Source organism: Heterodontus francisci, chromosome 36, assembly GCF_036365525.1.
Source record: "Heterodontus francisci isolate sHetFra1 chromosome 36, sHetFra1.hap1, whole genome shotgun sequence".
Classification (NCBI taxonomy): Eukaryota; Metazoa; Chordata; class Chondrichthyes; order Heterodontiformes; family Heterodontidae; genus Heterodontus; species Heterodontus francisci.
This window is the reverse complement of record NC_090406.1, coordinates 19,137,400-19,163,448: the sequence shown is the minus strand read 5'-3', so window position 1 is coordinate 19,163,448 and position 26,049 is coordinate 19,137,400. Positions and strand designations below refer to the sequence as shown.

General features: G+C 40.6%; 1 protein-coding gene across 2 annotated transcripts in view; it reads left to right on the top strand.

Moving 5' to 3' along the window:
* The window catches only part of stk11 (serine/threonine kinase 11), a 137,224-nt gene that overhangs the window by 81,814 nt on the left and 29,361 nt on the right, over window positions 1–26,049 (top strand). The window contains exon 9 of one of the 2 annotated variants that reach the window (XM_068016256.1): window positions 13,792–14,027. The exons of the other annotated variant lie outside the window; for it this stretch is intronic. Within the exon in view, the coding sequence (XP_067872357.1) occupies window positions 13,792–14,006 (215 nt within the window). The 3' untranslated portion in view covers window positions 14,007–14,027. The remainder of the gene's footprint in view (window positions 1–13,791; window positions 14,028–26,049) is intronic. 2 annotated transcript variants of the gene reach the window in all.

Below are 26,049 nucleotides of genomic sequence, written 5' to 3'. Positions count from 1 at the left end.
TTGAATCCTAATGGAGGGGAATTGCAGGGAAGAAAACAAGAACTATTCATTGCTCTGGAGCCAAACAAGGCTACGATGTTTTATCACTGAGTGGAGTATGCATCTTGAAAAGGAGTGTGACAAGTAAATGGTGAAATCAGCAAGCACTTTTTCACACAAAGGATAGTGGAAATTTGGGACCTCAGTCCCCCAAAAAAGGCTGTGGATGTTCAGTTGATTGAAATTTCAAAACTGAGACGGATAGATTTTATTAGGTAAGAGATGTGGATCAAAGGTGGGCAAATGGAGTTGACATACAGATAAACAGTGATCTGATTGATTGGCAGAGCAGGCTCAAGTGACTCGATAGCTTTCTCCTGATCCTATCAAGTATTAAATAGTGCAAGATAAAAATTTCTGTTGATGGAGGCATTCCCAATGATTTTTGATGTCGGGCTGCCTGCTTTGTCTAAGGCATTGGGGAATAAATTGATTAAAAGAATGAGAAATACTGTAACTGAAGATACATATTGGCCCGGATTTCACAGTCAAAGGCAAAGTGATGGTGCTCTTCACTGACCTTGAAGAAAGCTGTGCACAAACATCTAGCTGTCTCTGTGGTGTGGTTTTCTTCTTTCCCGATGTCAGTTTGAATCTGGCACCAATTCGAGGGGATTTCCAGGTGTCCAGCAATAGTGATGCCATCAAGCAGGGTCAGCAGCCAATCACATTCTCTCAGCCAGCAAACCGGGTTGTAAATTTTAAATTTTTTTTTAAATTTTATTTAGAGATACAGCACTGAAACAGGCCCTTCGGCCCACCGAGTCCGTGCCGACCATCAACCACCCATTTACACTAATCCCATTACCCTCTCATATCCCCACCTTCCCTCAATTCCCCTACCACCTACCTAATACCTAGGGGCAATTTATAATGGCCAATTTACCTATCAACCTGCAAGTCTTTGGCTGTGGGAGGAAACCGGAGCACCCAGCGAAAACCCACGCGGTCACAGGGAGAACTTGCAAACTCTGCACAGGCAGTACCCAGAATCGAACCCGGGTCGCTGGAGCTGTGAGGCTGTGGTGCTAACCACTGTGCCGCCCAATTGCCCTGATTACTCTTCGCTTTTAATTAAATTTTACAGTGAAATAAATGATTGGGGCATACATGTGGAATTAGAATAGAAGCTGAAATATTATCTTAAAAACATTTCACATTTTAAAATGTTTTAATTATAATGAAGAAATTTGACATTCCACAAATATACAAGCACTTTTTCAGAGTCAGAGAGGCTATTCATTTGTAATTATGAACTTGGTATGACGTTAGAAACTCAGTTACACCTCATTCAACAAGTCACAACTTTTTAAAGGCTTTTTACAGTGAACTTAGTAGCATAAAAGGGCAAGTTCTTATCAGCTCAGTGATTTCTACTTGATTGCCATCTGCGGGATGTGCGGTCTTCAACAGGCACTCTATGGGAAACATCAAATCACTGATGACAACTTGTGGATTTCTATGTTTACCTGCGCGTGTATGCGCTCCAGAAGTTGCTGCCAGTTTCACCGTCAGTACTACTGCAAAATCGATCTAATTTTATTCTTCTTAGTTTATTCACAAGCCTGTGCCGAAATATACTTTGTTTCACCGTGAGTGCAGTGAAATATCAGCAAAGTTCAGAGCAAGCCTGGTGCGTGTAGGTTTTCAGTTAACAGTGACATTTGTTTGTACCTCTGAACAGGTTTTGATTATAGGCTTTTATTTTTTAAAAAAATTAGCCCTGATTTCTCTTCCAGATGAGAGATGGAGATGATTTCTCATTAGACAATAAATATTCTGTTTTGAAGGTGTGATGCTGAAGCATCTTTAAATATACACTTCGTCCAAATATTTTATTGCTGAAGTGCATCATTAGTAGAAATTGAACTGCTCCTTTTTAAATAGAAGGCATATATTAATGCTTTCTTGGGCTTCTTGAAGTTTAAACTATAATTAAGTAGATAGTTTTAAGTATTAATTATGACTCTTGTGGGCAATAAAACATTAACAACTATCTTGTTGATACTACTAGCTGCATATTCAATTACTTTAAATGCATGGCTTACTTTGAAAAGAAAACAGAGCAGCGTAAAGTTTCCTTAAAAAGTGTTCCTTTCTTGCTACAGTAGTTGTATCTATTTCACTATCCCAGATTCAACCGTGATGGCCAGTTTCATGGTTGATAATTACTGCAAATTTACATGAATTCTTTCATTGAGACGGTTATGAAAATAGGGTGCTTCCAATTGCAAATAGTGATCGCTGTTATCCTTTGGAAGGAAATTGCCTGAGTACACTGTTCTCGTTTTTTTTAAAAACCATACTGTGCATGGTCAGTTAATCTCTTTCCCACACTTTTTTGTTTCCCTGCCATCAATCTTAACCGTGTCCATAACGTGATTGCAATTAATATTAGGTTTGAGAGAGAAAGGTGGGTCACAAACCAAGATTTTAAATTTAAGTAAGGTCTTCATATCATTAAAGATATGGAGGTACTGAAGAAAGTATATCCTTGTGAATCGTTTTTGCACTGACCAGGAAAGGCTGAGATGGCTGATGGGTGGCCTGATGGAGGTCTTCAAGATTATGCAAGGGTGTAATAGAGAATTTAGAAGAAACTTCCTTACCCAAAGACTGGTAAGAATGTGAAATGTGCTACCATAAGGAATAGTTGGTGAATAGCATGGATGCATTTAAGAAGAAGGATCTAGCTAAGTACATGAGGGAGAAAGGATTAGAAGACTATGCTGATAGGGTCAGATGAAGAAGGGTGGAAGAAGGCTCATATGGAGCATAAATACAGGCATAAACCATTTGAGCTGAATGGTTTGTTTCTGTGCTGGAGGCTCTAAGCAATTTTATGTAAATGCTGACTTTGAAGGGATGAGGCAAGAAATTGACCACCGTAAACTGTTAATGGTTAAAACTGCATTTGAATAATGGGGAGATGCTTAGAGAAGTATTTGAAACAATGCAAGATCTGTGCAAATCTTTTAAAGGAAAGAACTCTACTTGTACAATTAAACAACCTTGGATAACAAAGGAGATGGCATAAAATTAAAAGAAAGGGCTTACACAAATAGTGAAGATCCCGCTGACTGGGAGAGGTACAAAGAACAGCAAAGAGATGCAAAGAAAGTAGTAAGAACAGCAAAAAGGAGTGTAAGGATAAAAGATCTGATATTTTGGATATTGAAATTCCAGTTACTGAGTGGGGAAAAATGGTGGATTTTTTTTTTTCTTTAAAAGCATTTTGTGTGATTCAATTGACCAATACGAAAATAAACACAAAATTTATATTGCCTATGAAAGTACCCAGAGGAAATCCAATCTTATTGATTCAAACTTCATAGTATGAGAAGTGAAGGAAGTTGATTAATTACAAGTGGAATAATCAGAGTGGATAGGTTGGATGATGAATGGCAGAAGTTACTGATGTAGAGAAAGAGCAGAACCTTATTGAAACCATTAGTTGATTGAAAAAGAGGTAGGATGGTAAATTGCGCAGATTAAGAAATTGGAAGCAAAGTCAGATGGTTTAAACATACCTATGCAGTTTTATTATAAATAAGAACAACTGGGCTCATTACATTTTCAATCCATATTTTTTTAAAGCCTCACAGCAAAATTTTAAAGTAGATTCAAGTTTAGTTGAGATGCTACTGAATTGTTCTGTAACGGCTGTGTTAGTTGCCAGCCATTTTGGGAAGTGTGGTTTATAATTAGAGTGAAGTGTTTTTGCTGTGGTATTGTCATTAGCTATCACTAATGGGCACTCCTACATAAAAACAGCAACATCTTCTGACTGAAAAAATAATAAATATAGGCTAACTAAAAGAAACTGGTCTGGAGTCAGGATTGGGAGCAAAATGAGAAAACTGCACGTTTGGGTGGCTCCCCAGTGCATTCCTGCCTTGAGCGATCTTGCCAGACGGGGGGGCCGAACTGGTGCTGGCTACCCTCTTGGGGGCAAATTGGTGAAGCCGCTGGGATCTTGCCGACATTGGATGGGCTCCCCACTGAGGTCAAAGCCCGGCAGGTTCTTTGAGGCAGCCTCCCGGTGGCAGACTGGGGTTCATTGGTGCCTGCTCTAAATCCCCCCCGCCCCCCATCCTGAAGCCATGGGGATCAGAGGGCCACAGCTGCAGCCGTAAGCATTTCTGTGGAGGTCTTCCTCTCTGTAATGATGGCCTGACAGCTGTGCCCATTTTTAAAAAAACCCTTGCTGAACTGTTCAGAGAGCACCTCCATTTTGAGGCTGCTGGCCATCCCCAGCTTTGGGCATGCTGGCCCTCCCGCCTCGGGAACCTGCCCACCTTCCTTTAATTGGATGGAAAATGTGGAGGCGGCCAATTAATGAGCCACCTTCTGTAGGCTCGCACCTCTGATCCATGTGGGATCGGGACCTGGAAATGGTCCAGAAACCTAAAATTTTTCAAAGGGATAAGATTCTATCCAAAAAGAGCAAAGCCTATAATTTGCTGTATGCAACATTTTTTTTAAAAAACCTGTGTTTTCTTATGCAGTGAATTCATACGAATTAGGAGCAGGAGTAGGCCACTCAGCCCCTTGAGCCTGCTCTGCCATTCAATAAGATCATGGCTGATCTGATTGTAACCTCAACTCCGCATTCCTGCCTACCCTGATAGTCTTTCACCCCCTTGCTTATCAAGAATCTATCTATCTCTGCCTTAAAAGACTCTGCTTCCACCACCTTTTGAGGAAAAGAATTTCAAAGACTCACGACCCTCAGAGAAATAATTTCTCCTCATTTCTGTCATAAATGGGCGACCCCTTGTGACTCCTAGTTCTAGATTCTCCCATAAGAGGAAACATCCTTTCCACATCCACCATGTCAAGACCCCTCAGGATCTTGTATGTTTCATTCAAGTCGCCTCTTATTCTTCTAAACTCCAGCACATACAAGTCTAGCCTGTCCAACCTTTTCTTACAAGACAACCCGCTCATTCCAGGTATTCGTCTCATAAACCTTCTCTGAGCTGTTTGCAACGCATTTACACCCTTTAAATAAGGAGACCAATACTGTACACAGTACTCCAGATGTGGTCTCACCGATGCCTTGTAGAGCTGAAGCATAATCTCCCTACTTTTGTATTCAATTCCCTTTTCAATAAACAATAACATTCTGTTAGCTTTCCAAATTACGTGCTGTACCTAGAGTCATAGAGTTCTACAGTACAGAAATCGGCCCTTCGGCCCAACGAACCTATGGCGAACATCAAGCACCTGTCCTAACTAATTCCATTTCCCTGCACTTGGCCCGTATCCTTGTATGTTATGGAGTTTTGTGATTCATGCACTAGGACACCCAGATCCCTCTGCATCTCCAAGCTCTGCAACCTCTCACCATTTAGATAATATGCTTTTTTTATTCCTGCCAAAATAGACAGTTTCACATTTTCCCACATATGCTGTATTTGCCAGATCTTTGCCCACTCTCATAACCTGTCTATAACCCTTTGTAACCTCCTTATGTCCTCTTCACAGCCTTATTCTTCTTTAGAAGATTGAAACAGTTATCAAATTTCAGGCATTGGTTATGGCCGTTTTCCCAACAGAGATCCTTTATATTGCATTGCATGGCCAGAAGGTCATTGATACTGGAAAATGATCCATTAATCATTATACAATCTGAATATTGTTTGTTCATGCACCCTAAATACTTCATAGCTGTTTAGAGGTTCATAACTGGAGCTATAATATCTTGCTGTATAAATGGTCCCTTCACCACCTGTGTTGACAATGTGGAATCTTATATGCTGTCTCAGTTCTGAAAACTAATTATAATACAGTATTCATTAAGTTTCCTATTGTTCAGATTGAAATTGAACAGGAAATTAATTAACTATTTTAGTTGCAATTTGCTAATGATTTTCAGAATTTTTTTATTGTTTTGAAATGCTCATAAGTCAGGTGGGGGAAATAATGTTGTGTTGCTTAGTAACTTAAAAAAAAAAAGAGTGCTGTAAAGTTGAGTAATTTTCTAATCCCATATAGTATTGCACCATTTGGGGGTTTAAAAAAAAGTGAATAACTTTTTGGGACAGCAGTTTGATGACTAAGGATGTGTCATAAACACTAGTGGTTCTGTTTTTGGCAAACTAACAGCATTAGCCTATGTGCATATTAGGAATTGCACTTCATTTCCCTGAAGTAAATCTTGAATTTTTTTTATCAGAATGAGTGAGTCACACATTTGTTTTTTGTGATAACAGTTGAAGGTTATCAATATGGAAAGGCTGTCGCCTACTGAAATCACAAGCCACTTGCCCGAGTAACTTTCATTGAATTAACTTATAGGGCTGAATTTTACCGGCCCCTCGATGTCGCAGCACAGGGGCCGGTAAAATTCTGCGGGGAGAGGCCCTCCTCGACACGCGACGTTGAGAAGGGCCCACTGCAAATTACCAGCGGTGGAGGAACCTTGGTGCGGCCTTCCCCGCCGCTTAGCAGCGGCACCCCAATTAGAATATGTAAAACTGTGCTTACCTTGGCAGATTATGCATCCCGTCGCCTCTCCATGCACATTTCCTCATTTTACGTAGAACGGGCAGCCATCAAGTGCCATCCCGTTCACGATTAGAAAAGCCAGCGGGTCATCAGAGGCAGAAGTTTTCTCTACGGAAGATAAGTTCTGATATTCAGGGGTCTCACTCTGCATACTGGAAGAGAGGAGGGAGGGGGTCATTACAGGCGTCTCACACTGCATACTGGAAGGGAAGGGTGGATTATAGGGGTCTCACTTTGCATACTGGGAGGGAGGGGGTCTGGGATTACTGGGGGAAAGCTGTGCAGGCATGAAGGGAGGTACTGTGTACGCTCCCTCCGTAAACAGTGTACACTCTACGTTTTTGTGTTTGTGAAGGAGCAATAGCACTCTAGTCACCCTGTGTGTGGGGAGGGTGCCAGAAAGGAGCATTAAGATTATATGGATGGTGGGGGCAATCGATTCAACTGGTAGGATCTTGATGTGGTCATGCTGTGCCACTCTGAGTGTTGGCCAAGATGGGAAATGCATGCCACGCCACATAGTTAATCCATGAAAGCACCTGATGTACCCGTCAACGCCAATTCCTGCCCTGTTGGGAACCTTTGAATAAATGAAGGGTTCAACTTTATCTATCACATGGAAATGAGTCTGACTTATCCTATGTTGTGTGATCCTCTGCTCCTGAGGATCCGTTTGCACTGGAGCCAAAATCAACAGGCAGGTGTGGTCCATGCAGAGGTCCCCCGGTTATGAGCAGCAGCCCCTAAGGGAGCTCGCCATTATGGTTGCCATGCATCTGCAGGCCCCACGTGGCATGTCAGAGCACCAGTGTCAGACGATTGCGCATGTAGAGAGGGTGGTGACACGTTTCTGTGACCTGCAGCCCATGGGCTTCGGTGGACATCCTATGCCTGCGGTCCTCAAGCTTGACGCATATGCAGCTTTTCAGAAGCCCACCGGAGACCTTTATGAGGTCACACAGTCAGCAGTGCACCGCTGCGTCGGGGAGGTCACCGATGCCCTGCACCGGAGGGCTAGTTAGTATGGTCGCTTCAGGACGGACTCTCTCAACCAGGTCCAAAGGGCCATCGGTTTCAGCATCATTGCCGTAGAACCATAAGTTTTAATGTTCATAGACTGCACCCATGTGGCCATCGGGCCTCCCACCAGGCTGCCACCTGCAGACGTCACCGTGAAAGGAAATCCTCTCAACCTAGGTGAAGCTGGTATGTGATCACCGGAGGTGCTTCATGCAAATCTGTGCCCGCTTGAATCTAAATAAAGGAAACTACGAAGGTATGAGGCGCGAGTTGGCTATGGTAGATTGGGGAACTTTACTAAAAAGATTGACGGTGGATAGGCAGTGGATAATATTTAAAGAGTGTGTGCATGAACTACAACAATTATTCATTACTGTCTGGCACAAAAATAGAACCAGAAAGGTGGCTCAACCGTGGCTTACAAAAGAAATTAGGAATAGTATTAGATCCAAAGAGGAGGCATATAAAATTGGCAGAAAAAACAAGAAGTCTGAGGATTGGGAGCAGTTTAGAATTTAGCAAAGGAGGACAAAGAGGTTGATTTAACGGGAAAATAGGGTATGAGAGTAAACTTGCGGGGAACATAAGATCTGACTAAAAGCTTCTATAAATATATGAAGAGAAAAAGATTAGTGAAGAAATGGGGGAAATTATAATGGGGAACAAAGAAATGGCAGAACAATTAAACACATACTTTGGTTCTGTCTTCGCAAGCAAGGGCACAAATAACCTCCCAGAAATGTTAGGGACCCAAGTGTCTAATGAGAGGGAGGAACTGAAGGAAATCAGTATTTGTAAAAAAAAAAAAAAATGCTAGAGAAATTAATGGGGTTAAAGGCTGACAAATCCCCAGGGCCTGATGATCTGCATCCCAGAGTACTAAAGGAAGTGGCCCTGGAAGTAGTGGATGCATTGGTGGTCATCTTCCAAAATTCTACAGACTCTGGAGCAGTTCCTACAGATTGGAGGGTGGCAAATGTAAACCCACTATTTAAAAAAGGAGGGAGAGAAAAAAACGGAATTTCAGACCAGTTGGCCTTACATCAGTAGTAGGGAAAATGCTAGAGCCTATTATAAAGGAGGTGATAGCAGAACACTTGGAAAGCATAAACGGGATTGGGCAAAGTCATCATGGGTTTATGAAAGGGAAATCGTGCTTAACAAATCTACTGGAGTTTTTTGAGGATGTAACTAGTAGGATAAGGGAGAACCAGTGGATGTGGCGTGTTTGGATTTTCAGAAGGCTTTTGATAAGGTCCCACTTAAGAGGTTAGTGTGCAAAATTAAAGCACATGGGATTGGGAGTAATATACTGGCATGGATTGAGAATTGGTTGACAGACAGGAAACGGAGACGGGTCTTTTTCTAGGTGTGCAAGCAGTGACTAGTGGGGTACCGCAGGGATCAGTCCTTGGGCCCCAGCTATTCGCAATATATATTAATGACTTGGGTGAGGGATCTAAATGTAACGTTTCCAAGTTTGCAGATGACAAAGCTGGGGGGAAATGTGTTAATTCACATCCTGAGGAGGATGCAAAGAGGCTCCAGTGTGATTTGGACAAGTTGGGTGAGTGGGCAAATGCATGGCAGATGCAGTATACGTGGATAAATGTGAAGTTATCCACTTTGGTTGTAAAAACAGAAAGGCAGATTATTATCTGAATGGTGATAGATTGAGAAAGGGGAAGGTGCAACATGACCTGAGTGACCTTGTACACCAGTCGCTGAAAGCAAGCAGCTAGGAAGGTGAATGATATGTTGGCCTTCGTTGCAAGAGGGTTTGAGTACAGGAGCAAGGATGTTTTACTGCAGTTATACAGGGCCTTGGTGAGATCACATCTGGAGTATTGTGTGTAGTTATGGTCCCCTTATCTGAGGAAGGATGTTCTTGCCATGGACGGAGTGCAAAGAAGATTTATTAGGCTGATTCCTGGGATGGCAGGTTTGACACATGAGGAGAGATTGGGTTGATTAGGCCTATATTCACTAGAGTTTAAAAGAATGAGAGGGGATCTCCTAGAAACCTATAAAATTCTAACAGGACTAGACAGGCGAGATGCAGGGAGGATGTTGCCGATGGCTGGGGAGTCCAGAATCAGGGTCACAGTCTCAGGATAGGGGCTATGCCATTTAGAACTGAGATGAGGAGAAATCTCTTCCACAGAAGGCAGTGGAGGCCAAGTCAATAAATATATTCAAGAAGGAGACAGCTTTAGAGTCATAGAGAGATACAGCACTGAAACAGGCCCTTCGGCCCACCGTGTCTGTGCCGACCATCAACCGCCCATTTATACTAATCCTACATTAATCCCATATTCCCTACCACATCCCCACCATTCTCCAACCATCTACCTACACTAGGGGCAATTTACAATGGCCATTTTACCTATCAACCTGCAAGTCTTTGGCTGTGGGAGGAAACAGGAGCAACCGGCGGAAACCCACACGGTCACAGGGAGAACTTGCAAACTCCACACAGGCAGTACCCAGAACCGAACCCGGGTCACTGGAGCTGTGAGGCTGCGGTGCTAACCACTGTGCCACAGGCATCAAGGGATATGGGGAGAAAGCAGGAACAGGGTACTGAATTAGACGATTAGCCATGATCTGTTTTGAATGGCGGAGCAGGCCTGATGGGCCGAATGGCCTACATCCTATTTTCTATGTTTCTCAGGTAGCTGCCATGACACCTGGGACCTGTGCCAGTCTCAGCTGCCACTGCTGTTCAATGAACTGGCTCAGATGGAGGGGTGGCTTCTTAGAAATAAGGGCTATCTTTTGCAGACATAGCTCCTGACACCAGTGAGAGACCCCACCACTGCTATAGAAGAGAGATACAATGCCAGCCACTTAGCTACAAGAGCCACCATTGAGCAGGAGATCGGCATGCTGAAAGAGTGCTTCCAATGCCTGAATAGATAGGGTGATGCCCTGTACTATGGGCTGAAAAGGCCAGCTCCTTCTTTGCTGCTTGCTGTGCTCTGCACAACTATGCACCCAATAGGGGGCAGGCCTGGCAGGATGAGGAGAGACAGGATTCCTCTTCAGACTAAGGATGCTGAGGACCTATAACATGAAAGGCGCATGGGAGGGCAGATGGCACCTAGGCTGTTCATGCAGGGCTAACAATGAGCTAGGGATGTACGGCAGTGGCTTATCAGATAAAGGCTCTTTGCTCCATAGGAACCAATATGAGCTCTGCAAGCCACACATCACCCTCGCTCACCTGCTATGCACCAGTCCACATTTGCAGCATCCCTATGTAAACCATTAGAGGCAACAGCTGACTGAGCCAATGTCCATGCCACTGCATCTGTGGAGACGCTCATGAGTAATGGTGGCATGGCAATGATATTGCATACGTTGGCTCTCCTGAAGGGCCAATGGTGCAAAGGAATGTGATATTGGTGCTACATGTTGGCCCACATCATTCACACAGAGAAAAATGAAAGACGTATTTACATTGCTGTGACACCTGTGCCTTTCCATTTGTGTCAGTGTGTTCTCTAAGTGCTTGCGAGTGCCCCTTCTCAGTGCAACCTCTGCATTAGCAGCCTGACTGGAGGAAGGCTGCTGATCTTATTGCCGTTTGGCTGTGGATGACTTTGGTGCTCATACTCTGCGCACGAGGTCTAGAGGGCCCCGGATGGCTGGGGGAGTGCTCACTCATCCCCTTCCGGCATTGGACCCTTGGACGATAGCTACTCACCTCCTCTGCTGTCTCCAGCCAGCCTGCCATGTTCAGGCAGGAAGGCCTCTTAGCTTCGCTGGTGAAAAGGACCTCCCACCTTGCCCGCACAGCCTGGAGGAGAATGAGCAGGGAGGCATCGCTGCACTGTGGGGCCACCCGAGAGCACCCCTCTGCCATCCTCGACCTTTTGATGTGGTCCTTTAAATGCAGAGGTAACTCCACCGTGTAACTGCTCTAACTTCTGGCTATAAGGTTTGTCTTGCACATGTTTGAAAACCAATGCAGGACTGGTGAGGAAATCTGTGCTGTTATCACGGTTTTTCAACAATTATACATCAACACATGTTCACGAATATTTTGCTTCTGCATCAGCTGATCATATTTACTGGTATAATATTTCTAGTTGGCAATACAGCTAGAATATGAACATATTTTCCTGTTTTTTAACGAAGATCGTTTAATTGCAGTTGCATGTATTTTCACATAACTGTTAACAGAAATAACTACAGATTGCAAATGCATTTTAGTCTGGCTTTTCACAGTCAGATGATTAGAAGCCCATTATATGTAAATATTCTTTAATTATAGTTTTATTTCTGTTGTGTATTTGCCTTTTATGGTACATTTAAGTCTCATGTCCTGGAATGTGCAAAATTAAGATTACTCACGCAGATGCGGCATGCCTACAAGAAGCAATGTAACACTTGAGTGGAAGAAGAGGATCACAACTTCATAGGACACTGGAATACAGCAGGGTAAGTATGTGGTATCAAAGCAGAAAGTGCTAGGAAAACTCAGCAGGTCAGGCAACATTTGTGGAGAGAGAAGCAGAGTTAACTTTCAGGTCTGCCTGACCTGCTGAGTTTTTTCAGCACTTTCTGCTTTGCTGCCAGATTGACAGCAGACCCACTCTTCAACAGTGAGGTAAGTATTTCTTTGATAGCTGTCAGGAAGCAGGTGCTGGGGTGCTTTAAATAGGGCCCCAGAACCTGCTGCACAACTGTCAAAAGGTTCCTCACTCTGCTGGACGTCCCACCTCTCTCCATGTAATATGGGAGGGGGGGTGGGCGCGGCTCGGTGCAGTGATACTAATGAGCCTCTGCGTGAAATATCACGGGGTCTCTGCGGTAGCCGCTGAATGCAGGCACCCCGCCGAGTTCGAAGGGCGCCACTGCCTGAATAAATTCAGCCCGTGTACACTTTGAATATTATTGTTTGATATGTATTTTTGTTTCCGGCTAAAATAAAAGCCCTAATTTTAGTCCTAGGGAGAGGGTCCTGGATGGATCTCATGAGAGGCATAAGGAAAGAATCAAAAAAGATGCATCTGAAATGGTCTCCTTTTCTCTTGGATCCTCTTCTTGCTTTCTTCACCTGGCAGGGAAGCCACAATAAAATTTCCACTCAGGCCAGAGTTAAAATTGTAGTCGGTGCCCAGTTGCATCATCAGACTCCGATCTATATATTTAAAGAAGGATCCCACCGGCTTCTGGTAGATATGCTTGCTCCCTGATCGGTAGAGTGAGATAAAACTGAAGACGATAGGTTCCATGTGGATCAACAGCTGGTAAGAACTTAAGAAATAAGAGCCAGAATAGGCCTTCGGCTCCTTAAACCTGCTATACCATTCAATAAGATCACAGTTGAACTTGTACATCAACTCTGCTGTGTAAGAAATAAGTTTTGGAAAGGGGTATTTATACTGCTGAAGAACTCGAGGGGTAGATTTTCAACCTGTTGCCTAGGCAGAAAACTGACATTGTGGATCCACTTCCTGTTGCAGAAACCACCCGTTTTTCATTTCCGTTATGATTTCAATAGAAATTAAAATTGTGTGGTTAGTGTAATAGACTGCCATTCCACAGTTCCAGTTTTATTCCTGGGCCCAAGTCTCTTGTTCTGTCTTGTCGTTTCTACATATTATCCTAACTGTAAATAAATATTAGTTTTAGCTTGATGGCTTTAGCGGACTCTACGATGTTTACTTCCTCATAAGAACAAATTTGTGAAGGAAAGTAACTTTTGAAAAGATTACTTTTCTAAGTGAGAAGGTATTGTTTACCAATTGCTTCATGGGAGTGTACAAATGTTTGTTTAGAAAAAGTGCCAGAGTTGTTGAGGTGGTGAAAACCAGTATAGCTGTAAATGTAGATACATAGCTAACAACTTGAGAGATGCTCTCAAATTAGAATATATGTCCTTAAACTTAGAATTATGCAATTTTTTTTTGTAGACACACAGTTTGACTACAATTTTTTTTTGAGTGCCTAGCCAGTTAGCAGCTAAATTTAGTATTTTGTCTAGTTAAGTAGGCTTTCAAACTCCCACCCATCTATGCTGCTTACTAGGACTGCGGCTTTGCTGTGGTTGGTCCTTTCAAGGTCCTCAGTCCCAAAATACTGTGCCTATAGGATGATCCTTTTATTAGTGAGTTTTTTTTAATGAGGCGGGTATTTTCTGCCCACAAAAAAAAAAGCCACTCGGAATTGCTTCTCAGTTCTCAAAAAAAAAATCTATTATTTCCACAGGACAGGTGCAGGTGCCTGAAGAAGAAATTGAGCAAAACGGCCAAAACAGGAGCAAAGGCAGCCACAAAACAATGTGCATGAATGGCACAGAGGCAGGACAGTTTAACAGCAAGGTCAAAAATGAACGGAGGTCAAGCTCTTCTTCCAATTCATCCCGCAAAGCCTCCACCAGTAGCAGCAAAATTCGGAAACTCTCTGCATGTAAACAACAATGACCCATCTGTAAACTCTGTGTGGTATGTACTGGAGCTTCCATTAAATTATATTTGAACTGGACTCTATCTAAGCGCACACTTTAATGTGACAGTCCAATTGTGTATATAAGTTTGTGAAGGAATAGAGACTTTGCATTGATTCATAGCAATCGGAATAGGGCCAGTCATTAGTCTCTGTGAGATATGACTATAATAGTGAACATGACTTTCTTTACTGTCACTTCATAGTGTGACAGATGGCTTTAAACTATACTTTTCCAGTTCAAACATAATAAAAATTGGGTAAAATTGAACTGTAGTTGAATGGAAACCCAACATGAAGTCCCCAGATGCCATATTCGTATTGCAATACTTAATATTGTGGTATGATATGATCAAGACATTAAAGCTTCCCAAAAATATAGTTGGTCACTCCTATTTTGCGCTGGGTGATTATTGTCATATAATCTTTGTTCACTTATTTAGAAAACAGCCTCCGTTTCTCTTGTTTTTTTATATACTTGAAAGTGACTTTATTTTTCTGTAAACATACTAGAACTCGTGTGACAGAATGACATTACTTTTATTTCAGTTCATTTTTTAAAAAGGGTAGCCATCCCATTCATTGGTCACTTAAGGTGAATTTCAGGAAATGAGTATAATTTATATTTTACAACACATTTTTAGTTACATTTGTAACCAACCCCAAAACCCTTTTTTGCAACTTCCTGTAATTTAGATTTGCTGTACCTTCGGAACTGCTTGTGCATAAAGAGCATCCTTAGAGTTGAAAGAGCTGGAATGATTTGTTGAAGCATTTGAGGTCGGTGGTCCTTCATAAGCTCCTGATGGCAGGTAGCCAGTGTGACTTTGAGCTGCCTTTTAAAGCAAGATTTTTGACATGATGGAATAGATTTAACTTTCACTGTTGGGTGGAAAACTGCCAGTTTGAGGATCACCCAACCCAATTCTTCTTTCTGTTGAAGTCAGTGCAAAGGAAAAATCCAGCAGTGTGTATAACGGATGGCCAATCTGCTACTGTCAGTTTTCTGCCAGGTAGTGAAAGTTGAAATCTATTCCACCTCACATAATAGCATCAGTTACCATCTGAGAATTGTTCCTGCTTCAGTTACACTTTAAGCCTGACTCAGCATCAGTTATCTCCGAGGGAATGAGCTGCAAGGAGCACTTGGATGGTTCAAACGGCAGTGGTGCTCCGTGCACAGCTTCCAGGCGTAACTTTCAATGTGCAAGACGAGACTGACCATGTTGGTCTTGTCTGCTCCTGAAGGCATTGCTTAACCATTCTGAAATCTGATGGAGTATATTATACATGTGGTTGGTAGATTTGACTGTCTGATTGTTTTGGAACTTGAAGCATGTAACTATAGCTTTTTGCCGGGGACGATTCTACACTGCCATGTTACATAGCTTTTGTCCTCTGAATTCTAATTCTTTGCAACAGGATTGTAATTTAAAAAATTGAACCTGTTAAAGGAGCAGTACGTTACATGTTTTAGGTTTTTTAACATTAAATTATTACTTCCCCTCGTCCCTCTATGGGTGTCGGCTCTTTTGTAAGTTAATATGATTGTTAAAGCACATCCTCAATCCAGCCTCTACACATCCTGCAAGGAAGAACTACCATTCTTCTATACTGCAGCTGGTTATTAACGTGCAGCTGCAGTGCCCACTTTCCAACCAAATCAACAGTGCTGGTGCTATCTGAACAACAAGACTTCTGATTTTCCATTATTGTTTTCATGTGTATAGGTGCACTTGATTGTTTGTTAGCAGTAGAATAATAACTAGTCATTCTGCCTCTGGCCAACCTTGACCCAGGACGTGCTGCTCCTTGAAGTTGTCAAATAAGTTTTTTTTTAAATGATTACTTTTGTATGTTGAAAAATGTATAGCAAACCAGTTTTGGTAGAAAATAGTTGGTGATTGAAAGTTCACAGCTGCTTTGAAAACCATATTTGAAGACTTTTAAATTAAATGGAACATATTTGTAAATGAATACTTTTTGTTTTCGTATGATTTCATACAGAAATACCATTGTATTTTATTTTTCTTTATATTTATTAACCATAGTGGAACAAGTCTGTTTATATTGTGCTTCCTGTACAGTTGTCACAGTTGCTGATTAGTGTACAAAAAAAATTAAAACTTTAACTTTTTCCCTCAACTTTGCTAGTGATGTGCTGTGACAACAGTAGCGTGCATGTTATGATAGCTAAAATCCCAAAAGTACTACTGACTCCAATTTTGTAGAAATTTTGGCTAATCTTTTAAATAATCGATTTTTCTTAGTATTTTTGTTGTTGCAGGTGTTGTATTAAATTGAATAAAAAGGTTTGAAAGCACCTTGTTGCATTCAGAAGCACCCACTCTTGTAACAGTTTAGAGTGTGTATTTGTGGAGTTAATTGAAAACTTAAAGAATGTAAATGAATTCTTGCCCTAATGGTCCTACAACAAAATATTGTCCCCGTTACCAAATTACATCATGACTTTTTCTTGTAGTACAAACAATGTTATGAGTCTTTCATTTCTGTGTAGGCTTTGCTGGGAGAAAAGAATATATTATTGTATTGATTTTTCTTAACTTAAGCATCTGTTAGTGGGATCATCAACAGTGACATCTTACATTTGAGGTTTTGGTGACATCACTCTTTTTCTTGAATCGACCATTAAATTATTGGCTTACAAAGTAGTGCTGCTTGTCGATGCATCTCAGTCTAGAACATCTCGGGGCAACTTGCTGTTTTCCATAAACATTCCCAAGGATATCTTTAAACTCTTATTATCCAAGAAACTTGTCAATTAACAATGGAATGTAAGGAGGAAGTCCAGTTTAGCTTCATTTACTAACCCCTTCAAAAATAGCTGATTTGATGCAGATGTCCTCCCTGCTACTGAAATTTTGGTGGTTGTAAATAGGTTTGAATGTTGATTTTCTATCAATATATAGGAATATATTAGCTTTGCTAAGATTATTTTTGCGTTTTATGTGGCACTGTGTTCAAAGAATTTCAATTTTAAAAGTTGTGATTAAGTCAAAAAATGTTTACTGTGCAAAACCAGATGTGGCTTGCTGCCATTTGAAGCACAGTTCCAACCTAATTTTAAGTTTGTTTAGCTGGAGGGTTGACTGGAACTGCTTCAACAAATAGGAAACTGTATTTGAGATGAGAGGAAGTACAATATCTGAAGTGCTGAATGCGAATTTCCTGATGTGAAAGTTTAAAATTACACTTGAATTCAAAGCCCTGAGAATAAACAAAACTCCCTAGTGTAACAAATATTATGGCCATTGCCACAAAAGTTAATTTTAGTTTTAAAGTCGTCATTTATTGAATATAAATCTAATTGTAGGTTTGTTTAGTTCTATATACCATGCAATAAAATAAGTTAGAGATTTTTTTAAACTGTCATTAGTAATGTATACAGTACTTTTAATAAGTCATATTGAATTGTAGAAACTCTGCCTCTACAAATGTGTGGTTATATGTATAATTAATGCAGAAGTATATTTCATTGTTAATTGTCAGTTATGGTTTATCATTACGCACTGTGTAATTATCTCGTCGTTCCATATTCAGTTTTGAAACTAACTTCACTAGTGCAAAAGCATGTTTATTTTGCCAGGCAATACCTGTCAACTAAATAAGGAGGAAACTTGCATCAGTTTATCATAGCATGGTGATTACCATGACAGAGGAACCTCAGATTTGATAAAACAAGAGTAATGGACTAAATCACATTCTCTGTTCCAACTTGCCCAACTGTTGCAATGAGTAGGTGTGTAGGTCTCATTAAAATAAATGACATTACAATCGTTTCTATTATTGTACAGAAAGAATATGCTGTGTGTTGCAGGGAATTAACTTTACAAATTGAAAGGCACAGAAAAGCAAGAAAGCTTTTGAAATGGATTACCAGGAGAATATAAAGGTTAGCTGTTAAAGGCAGTATCAACTTGAAAAAAGGTAAATAGTACTTACCATAAGAAATGAGTTCTGGGTCCATTGTTCTTGGAGTATATCAATTATTTGGAGAAGTGGGAAATAAAACCGTTCTGCCAATTTGCCAATCATACCAAATTGCAAGGGCTTTTAAATAGTCGGAAATGGGAGACCAGTTGCAGAGCGATTAGGTAAGAAAGTATACAGTAGTCAGTAAATTTTTTTTTTAATTAAAGGCTTTTAAAAGGTGCCTATTAGTGTCCTTATGCTTAAAACAAAAAAAAGCTTAATTTAAGACATTCCTCAAAGGCCTGCAAACAGGCGCAATTAGCAGAAACTTGCACTAATGATTAAGTCGACCTGGGGGTGTGCGGGTTTGGTGGGCGAGGCGGCTCCTGGTGCAATGTTTTTTAAGTTAACACTTAATTGCAGAAACTCATTTTGCTGGGCGCAAATTGCTCTTGAAATTCCTCATTCGTTTGTCTGGTAGTTGCAAGAGTGCCTACAAATAGTTTTTGGCATTTTGGCAGATGTGCAATTGAGGCTTTGCTGGCTGATGGCTGTCATAGCATGCCTTTTATCGTGTAGTGCCATGTAAAGCACAGTGCACTGAGATTGGGATGTTTCTGAAGAACCATACACTCTGCTGCCACAATGTCTTTTAGCAAAAGGAGTCTCCACAGTAGTATGTCTACCAAAATGAGAGTTGTTATCTCTCACTGCAGATGCAGAAGGGCTTCCACCACCTGACTGCCTTCCATGGTAGGACCTCCTTTTAAACACATCACTTTGGTTGAATCATAGTAGGAAACCCATTGATACCAGTAATAAACAACTGGCACAAGTCTCGTGAGAGGCCAGGAGAAATTTTAAAATTAATGATTTAGAAATGCTAAAGCATTTACCTTGACATTCTTCACTCATTAAATGTACTGCAGCTTAACTTAACAGTCCCTCACACCTCTGGTTGACGGGTTTCCTCTAGATTGCATGTAGTTAATATGGTCCACGGCATATAGCGTGCAGGATATATGTGCCCAATCTGCCTATTCAAGTGGTCGTGAAAGATCCTGTGGCACTACTTGAAGAACGGGGAGTTGTTGCAGTGTTGTGGCCAGCATTCCTCTCAACTAACACCAACAAAATGACTGATTAGCAATTTATTTCATTTGTTGTTTGTTTAACATTGCTCTGTGCAAATTGATAGCCATATTTGCCTAAGTTTCAAAAATAATTTATTGATGATGAAGCTCTGTGGAACAAAATAAAAACAGAACGTGCTGGAAATACCCAGCAGGTCTGGCAGCATCTGAGGACAGAGAAGCAGTTAACGTTTCAGTTCTGTGACCTTTCATCAGAACTGTCAAAGGTTAGAAATGTTAATAGGTTTTAAGCAAGTAAAGCAGGGTGGGGGAGAAGAGAACAAAAGGGAAAGTGTGTGGTAGGACAGAGGGTCGGAGAGATTAACTGACAGAGGTCATGGGACAAAGGCAAAGAGAGTGTGCGAATGGTGTGGTGAAAGACAAAGCATTAGGGCAGACTGTGTGTTAATGAAAGAACAATGTACAGAGTAATTCTTTCACTAACACACTGTCTGCCCTAATGCTTTGTCTTTCACCACACCGTTAGCACGCTCTCTTTGTCAGTTAATCTCTCTGGCTCTCTGTCCTATCACACACCTTCCCTTTTGTTTCTTCCCCCCCACCCCACTGCTGCTTACTTGCTTAAAACCTATTACATTTCTAGCCTTTGCCAGTTCTGATGAAAGGTCACAGACCTGAAACGTTAACTCTGTTTTTGTCTTTCCACAGATGCTACCAGCCCTGCTGAGTATTTCCAGCACTTAATGTTTTTATTTCAATTTTCCAGCATCTGCAGTATTTTGCTTTTATTTTGGCTCTGTGGCGCATCCTGCAAACATGAAAGGCGCTACAAAAATGTAATTACTTTCTTCCTATCATTTTCCTGTAAGTTAATTGTACCCTTAGACTTTTGAAGAATGTCTCAATAACCCAACATATTTTGTTAAGAGACAGCAGAATTGAAACGCGAATCTGGTGGTAGTCATTTACAATCTATCCAGCATGTTCTGTGTACTCTGGAGGGCTTGAGGCCTCATAACATTCACCGTTAAGGTCTTGTAGTTGCAGTTGAATAGTCAGTTGGCAGTTTGATTTGTTATGAAAAACTTTTCACGTCTTATATCTGTTCTAAACTGTTGATTCCTGGCTTTCTCCTGACAAAACCTGCAGCAGTTCGACATGTAGCAATTGAAATAATCCCAAAGACCATTCCTAAGTTCCTTCATAGTTTTCCCTATTAAGGTCAAGTTGTATTTGCTTCAAGTTTAGAGACAAATGTTTCTGAAGTAGAAAATGAGAAATGGAGCATTTTTCCCCCTTATGACTGTATGAAGTACTGTAAGGTTAGACATGGCATGGGTTTAATGCATTACAGTGCTCTGGTATATTATTTTAAAAATGAGCAATGCTTTCAAAACAAAATTGATGCCACCACTACTATGACTTGAATCGTCTTTATATAAAAAGAGTATTTTGTTATCCTTTAGTAAACCATTAAGTTTGAATTTTGGAGCTGCAAATACTTGTTTGGTGATTATATCTTACTAGATTGGTTTGTAAAATTTCCTTTCATTCGTTATTTTAAGTCGTCCTAAGGGCATCCACCTGCATTTCTTAGCATTTTGTGTAATTTTGGTAAACGCCAGTAAATCATCAAAATTGCAAAGAAAGCTGCCCTGAAATGATGGCTGTCTGCTATCACAGAATAAAATCACTGGTCAAAATTGAATTCATTAAATTTATATTGCCTCAATTAAATACTGGAAAAGAGTGCAAATCTCATCGCCATATTATAAAAAGGATATAAAGGCACTGGAGTGGGTGCAGAGACGTTTTACAAGGGATGATACCAGAAAAGTATGGGAATACATATGGGGAAAGGATGAACAGGCTGGGTCGTCTTTCTCTTGAGAAAAGAAGACCGAGGGGTGACCAAGTAGAGGTCTTTAAATTTGTTGAAGGTTTTCGTAGAGTTGATACAGAATGTTTCCACTATTGGGGAAGAGCGGAACTAGACGCCATCAATATAAGACGGTCACCAAGAAATCCGACAGGAAATTCAGAAGAAAATTCTTTACCCAGAGAGTGGTGAGAATATGGAACATGCTACCACAGGAAGTGGTTGAAGCGAATAGTATAGATGCATTAAAGGGGAAGCTGGTCAAGCATATGAGGGAGAAGGGAATGGAGGGTGACGATAGATTTAGATGAAGAAAGATGGTAAGAGGCTGCAGTGGAGCATAGACGCTGGCATGGACTGGTTGGCTCCAATGTCCTGTTTATATGCCATATATCCTATGTATATATGTAAAGAAAGGCTTTCATTTATATAGCACCTTTCACACCTCAGGATGTCGCCATGCTTTGCAGCCAGTGAAGTACATTTGAAGTGTAATTAATCGCTTTTGTAATGTAGGTACTAATTACATTGGTTATGTTGGTATCTAATTAGATATTGGTTCAAATTTAGCCATATCTTCTTTCAGTTTAATTGAAGACATCCAAGTGGAACATTAGGTATGCGGAGATATTATTTTTGATATAAAGCATAAGTTCATGGTTATGACGTTATGAACACTTATAAAATGGCATTCATTTTGACAAATAATTTTTCTGCATCTGTGATCACAGCATGCTTCACTTCAAAGCCCTTTTCAATCTCGGATAAATGCTCTTTTTAATTATGTACGTCAATACTTGAGTTATTGACTCCATTTTTATTCAGGCTGCAAATGTTTAATATTGATCTCACCTTACAAAAATAAGCATTAATATTTATGAATATTTAATTACAAGTGATCAGAAGCCAAGTATGATTGCTTGAATTAAAATTCCAGTTCTGTTTTAATTATATATTATAATAGGGAGTTATTGATCAATACTAGTTGATTTCTGTACATGGTTGACACTAAAGATTGAGCAGTTAGTTTTCTGAATTAAATTAGACGTGGTTACTGATAGGAATGCCCTGATTCAAGTATTGTCTTTCGGAGGGAATTATTTTAAGAGCTGAAAGCATTTCTAATGACTCCCAAGTGTATCAACAAATCTGTCTTTAAATCAATGTATCAATGGGCGGCACAGTGGTGCAGTGGTTAGCACCGCAGCCTCACAGCTCCAGCGACCCGGGTTCAGTTCTGGGTACTGCCTGTGCGGAGTTTGCAAGTTCTCCCTGTGACCGCGTGGGTTTCCGCCGGGTACTCCAGTTTCCTCCCACAGCCATAGACTTGCAGATTGATAGGTAAATTGGCCATTGTAAATTGCCCCTAGTATAGGTAGGAGAATGGTGGGGATGTGGTAGGGAATATGGGGTTAATGTAGGATTAGTATAAATGGGTAGTTGTTGGTCGGCACAGACTCGGTGGGCCAAAGGGTCTGTTTCAGTGCTGTATCTCTAAATAAAATAAAATATAGTGTATACTTATTACATGCCCACAGTATCAGGTGAGCAAAGTAGATTTTTTTTCCATTTGGAATTGTTTGCATCTCTTATAGATCACAAGTAATCCAGATCCAGTTTTGAAACATTATCTGAGCTCCAATATTATGTTGGTGCTTTGCAATCACTCTGTTGTATTTTATGTAATTACTGGTAAATTGCTGATGGCCACAACCAGTTAATAAATATATTTTCGTCGGATACAATATTGTGTCAGAATTGGGGGTGAAAGTTTAGAAACTTGCTCTATAAAGCCACCTACTAACTACTTCAACTGCACTTACAGTTGACATAACAATATTTAATGACAAATGTTAACATAGCCATTTACATAATAAATGTTGGTAACAATCAAAGGGATGAAAATCTGCTAATTTCTGCAGCAGATGTGTGATCTGCTCTGCCACATTACTACTCAGGATGTAAAGGTGAATGTTACTTTCTTCAATCCTTTCTTCATTTAATGTTATTTCACTTTTCAAAAAATGATTGCATCTTGAAGCCAACTTATCATCTCCACCTAGAAAAGGTCAAACCTAATTACATATATGTGTGAGATAGAGAATCTATTTTCTAACACCTATGAGACAGAGGGAGAGAAAGATGCAAATAAGAGTGAAAGGCACATAGTTTCATTCCTCATTCTAATGAGTTTTTTTTAAAACCCACATTGAATTTTGAAAGCAAACAACCGGAAGTGAAACAGATATAAAAGGAGGGGAGGAGGGAAACTGCTTCTACTACTGTTCCTTGTAGAGTATTCCATATCCTAATTAACTTCTGTGTAAAAGAAAATTTGTATAATCTCTCCCTTATTTCTTTTGGTGGTTTTAAATTTGTGCCTTCTAGTTACTGACTGACCAATCGTGGAAATAGATTTTTCCTATTTATCCGATCAAAGATCCTTGTAATTTCAAACACCTTATCAGAACTCTTAATTTTCTTTGTTCAAATCAGAAGACACCCCCCAGCTCCCAAACACCCCTCCCAGTTTCTCAAATCTGCCTTACGTGTCTCCTCCCAGTTATTATCTCAGTGAATTTAATCTGCATCCTTTCCTTCACCTTGATTTTCTTATTAAAAGAAGGCACTCAAAACTGGACGCAATATTTTAACTGCAGCCTAACTAATGAGTTGTGTACAAAATAAAATAAAATGGGAGCAGAAGAAGGCCATTCTACCCTTCAAGCCTTCTCCAACATTGAATAAGATCATGGCTGAACTCCGACATCAATTCTACATCCCTGCACTATTCCCATATCCCTTGATTTCACGTTACCACTTGCTTCTACACACTGCTATTCATAAGACATAGGATCCTCTTTTTTTTTACAGCTTTGTCTACCTGTCCTCCCACTCCTGACAAGTTGATTTTTTTTTTAATTCATTCAGTGGGTGGAATTATTTTTCAAGCAAGTCTTGCTTAACTTCTTTACTAATTTGTTCAAACTTTGTTGTCTGCTGATAGATGGGAACAACTTAAACACTCTATCATTGGGAGCTTGCAGCCATTATATAACTGGTGGTCTTCTTCCTGTATTGCATACAAAGTTGCGAATTGCACCCTTAAATCTTTTTCTCTCGTCAATACCAGTCATGACTGTTGCCTTTGCACACATGGAAAAATTATACTTTTTATTTTCCTTTTTGGTATTTCAACTACTCTAATGGGTATAAACTTATAGATTAATCTTCCATAGAATTTATGAAAGGATGACTTACATTTTCACATCTATCACAATTGTTTCACAACAGTGACTTATGTAGGCAAATGTGGTTCCAAACGTGTTGGATGAATGACAAGAAAATCTGCTCTGCTGTTCTTTAAATAGTGTAATTTGATTTTTAAAGTTGATTAGAACAGGCTGATGGGGCTTTGATCTATTGTCATAAAAACAGAAAATGCTGGAAAATACTCAGCAGGCTAAGCGGCATCTGTGGGGAGAAGAACGAAGTTGAAGTTTCGGGTCCGTGCCCCCATGCACCAAGACCTGGACAACGTTCAGGCTTGGGCTGATAAGTGACTAGTAACATTTGCACCACACAAGTGCCAGGTAATGAGCAACTGCAACAAGAGAGTCTTGTCCCCTTGACTTGGAATGGCATTACCATAGTCGGATCCCCCCACCATCAACATCCTTGGGGGTCACCATTGACCAAAAACCTAACTGGACCAGACACACTCATACTGTGGCTACAAGAACAGGTGAGAGGCTGGGAAATCTGCAGGGAGTGACTCAACTCCTCAAAGCCGTTCCACCATCTATAAGGCAGAAGTCAGAAGTGTGATGGAATATTCTCCACGTGCCTGGAGAAGTGCCCAGGACAAAACAGCCGCCTTGATTGCCACCCCATCTACTCCCTCCATCAGTGTCCCACATCGTGGCAGCAGTGTGCGTCATTTACAAGACACACTGCAGCAGCTTGCCAAGACTTCTTTGGCAACACCTTCTGCACCTGTGACCCCTCCCACCTAGGACAAGGGCAGTAGGTGCATTTGAATACCACCCACCTCCAAGTGACGCACCATCCTGACTTGGGAATATGTCGCTATTCTTTCATCATTGGGTCAAAATTCTGGAATTCCCCATCTAACAGCACTGTGCAAGTACCTTTGCCCCAAGGACTGGAGCGGTTCAAGAAGGCAGCTGACCACCGCCTTCTCGAGCAATTGGGGTTGGACAATAAATGCTTCTCTTACCAATGACGGCTACATCCTGTGAATGAATGGAAGAAAAAAAACTTCCTTTAACAGTAAATACAGTGGAGGAATATCATCCAGGTTCATAGTGTCTGGAACTGCTTATTTGCCAGTTAATTCCTGACTGGAATTTGAATCTGGTTTTGAAGAAACTGCCTTCAAAACTGTTTGAATTTATGATGTTTCACAACTTTACATTTCTCTTAACTACCCTTCAACATGTTTTGATGGTAGGTTCACTTTACCTTCTTTAAGAGCACTTGTTGTCCTGACCAAAATGATGTCTTAATTTCATCCACTGCTTCACGTCATTGAGTTTAAAGGAAGAGTATTGGATAATGAGATGTACCTCCTTATGATACTTCATGGAGCCATCAGAAATGTTGGAGCTATGTCATGATTGAATCATAAGCCAGTACACTGATTTCTTATCACCATCTGCAAAACTGTTACCTGGGGTAACTTGTATGCTTTTGCTATCATTGTGAACATGTAGTTCTTTAGGATTCCACCTCCTGCGACTACAATGCTTTAATATGGGTCTTATTTGTATGCCAAGAAAGAGTAAATGAGGAGGAATGTTTGCTTTCTGTAGGTATAATCTTCCTCGCTATTTGAATGTAGTTTAACCTCCACCTAAAATTTCATTTGGAGAATGAGGAAGACCGTGCTAAGTAATTGTCATCTAATTTAAACAAAATTTGTTACTTAAAATTTACCAAGTGTAAAATGAATAAAATACTTGAACTGCAACAGGCCACAGATCATTAGAAGCAGAAATAGAATCTAGAAATTAAGGACTGGAGATGAAGGGATAAATATAGATGTTATTCGCAACCTGCCAAGTACTTTATTGTTTAACTTGCCACACCTGG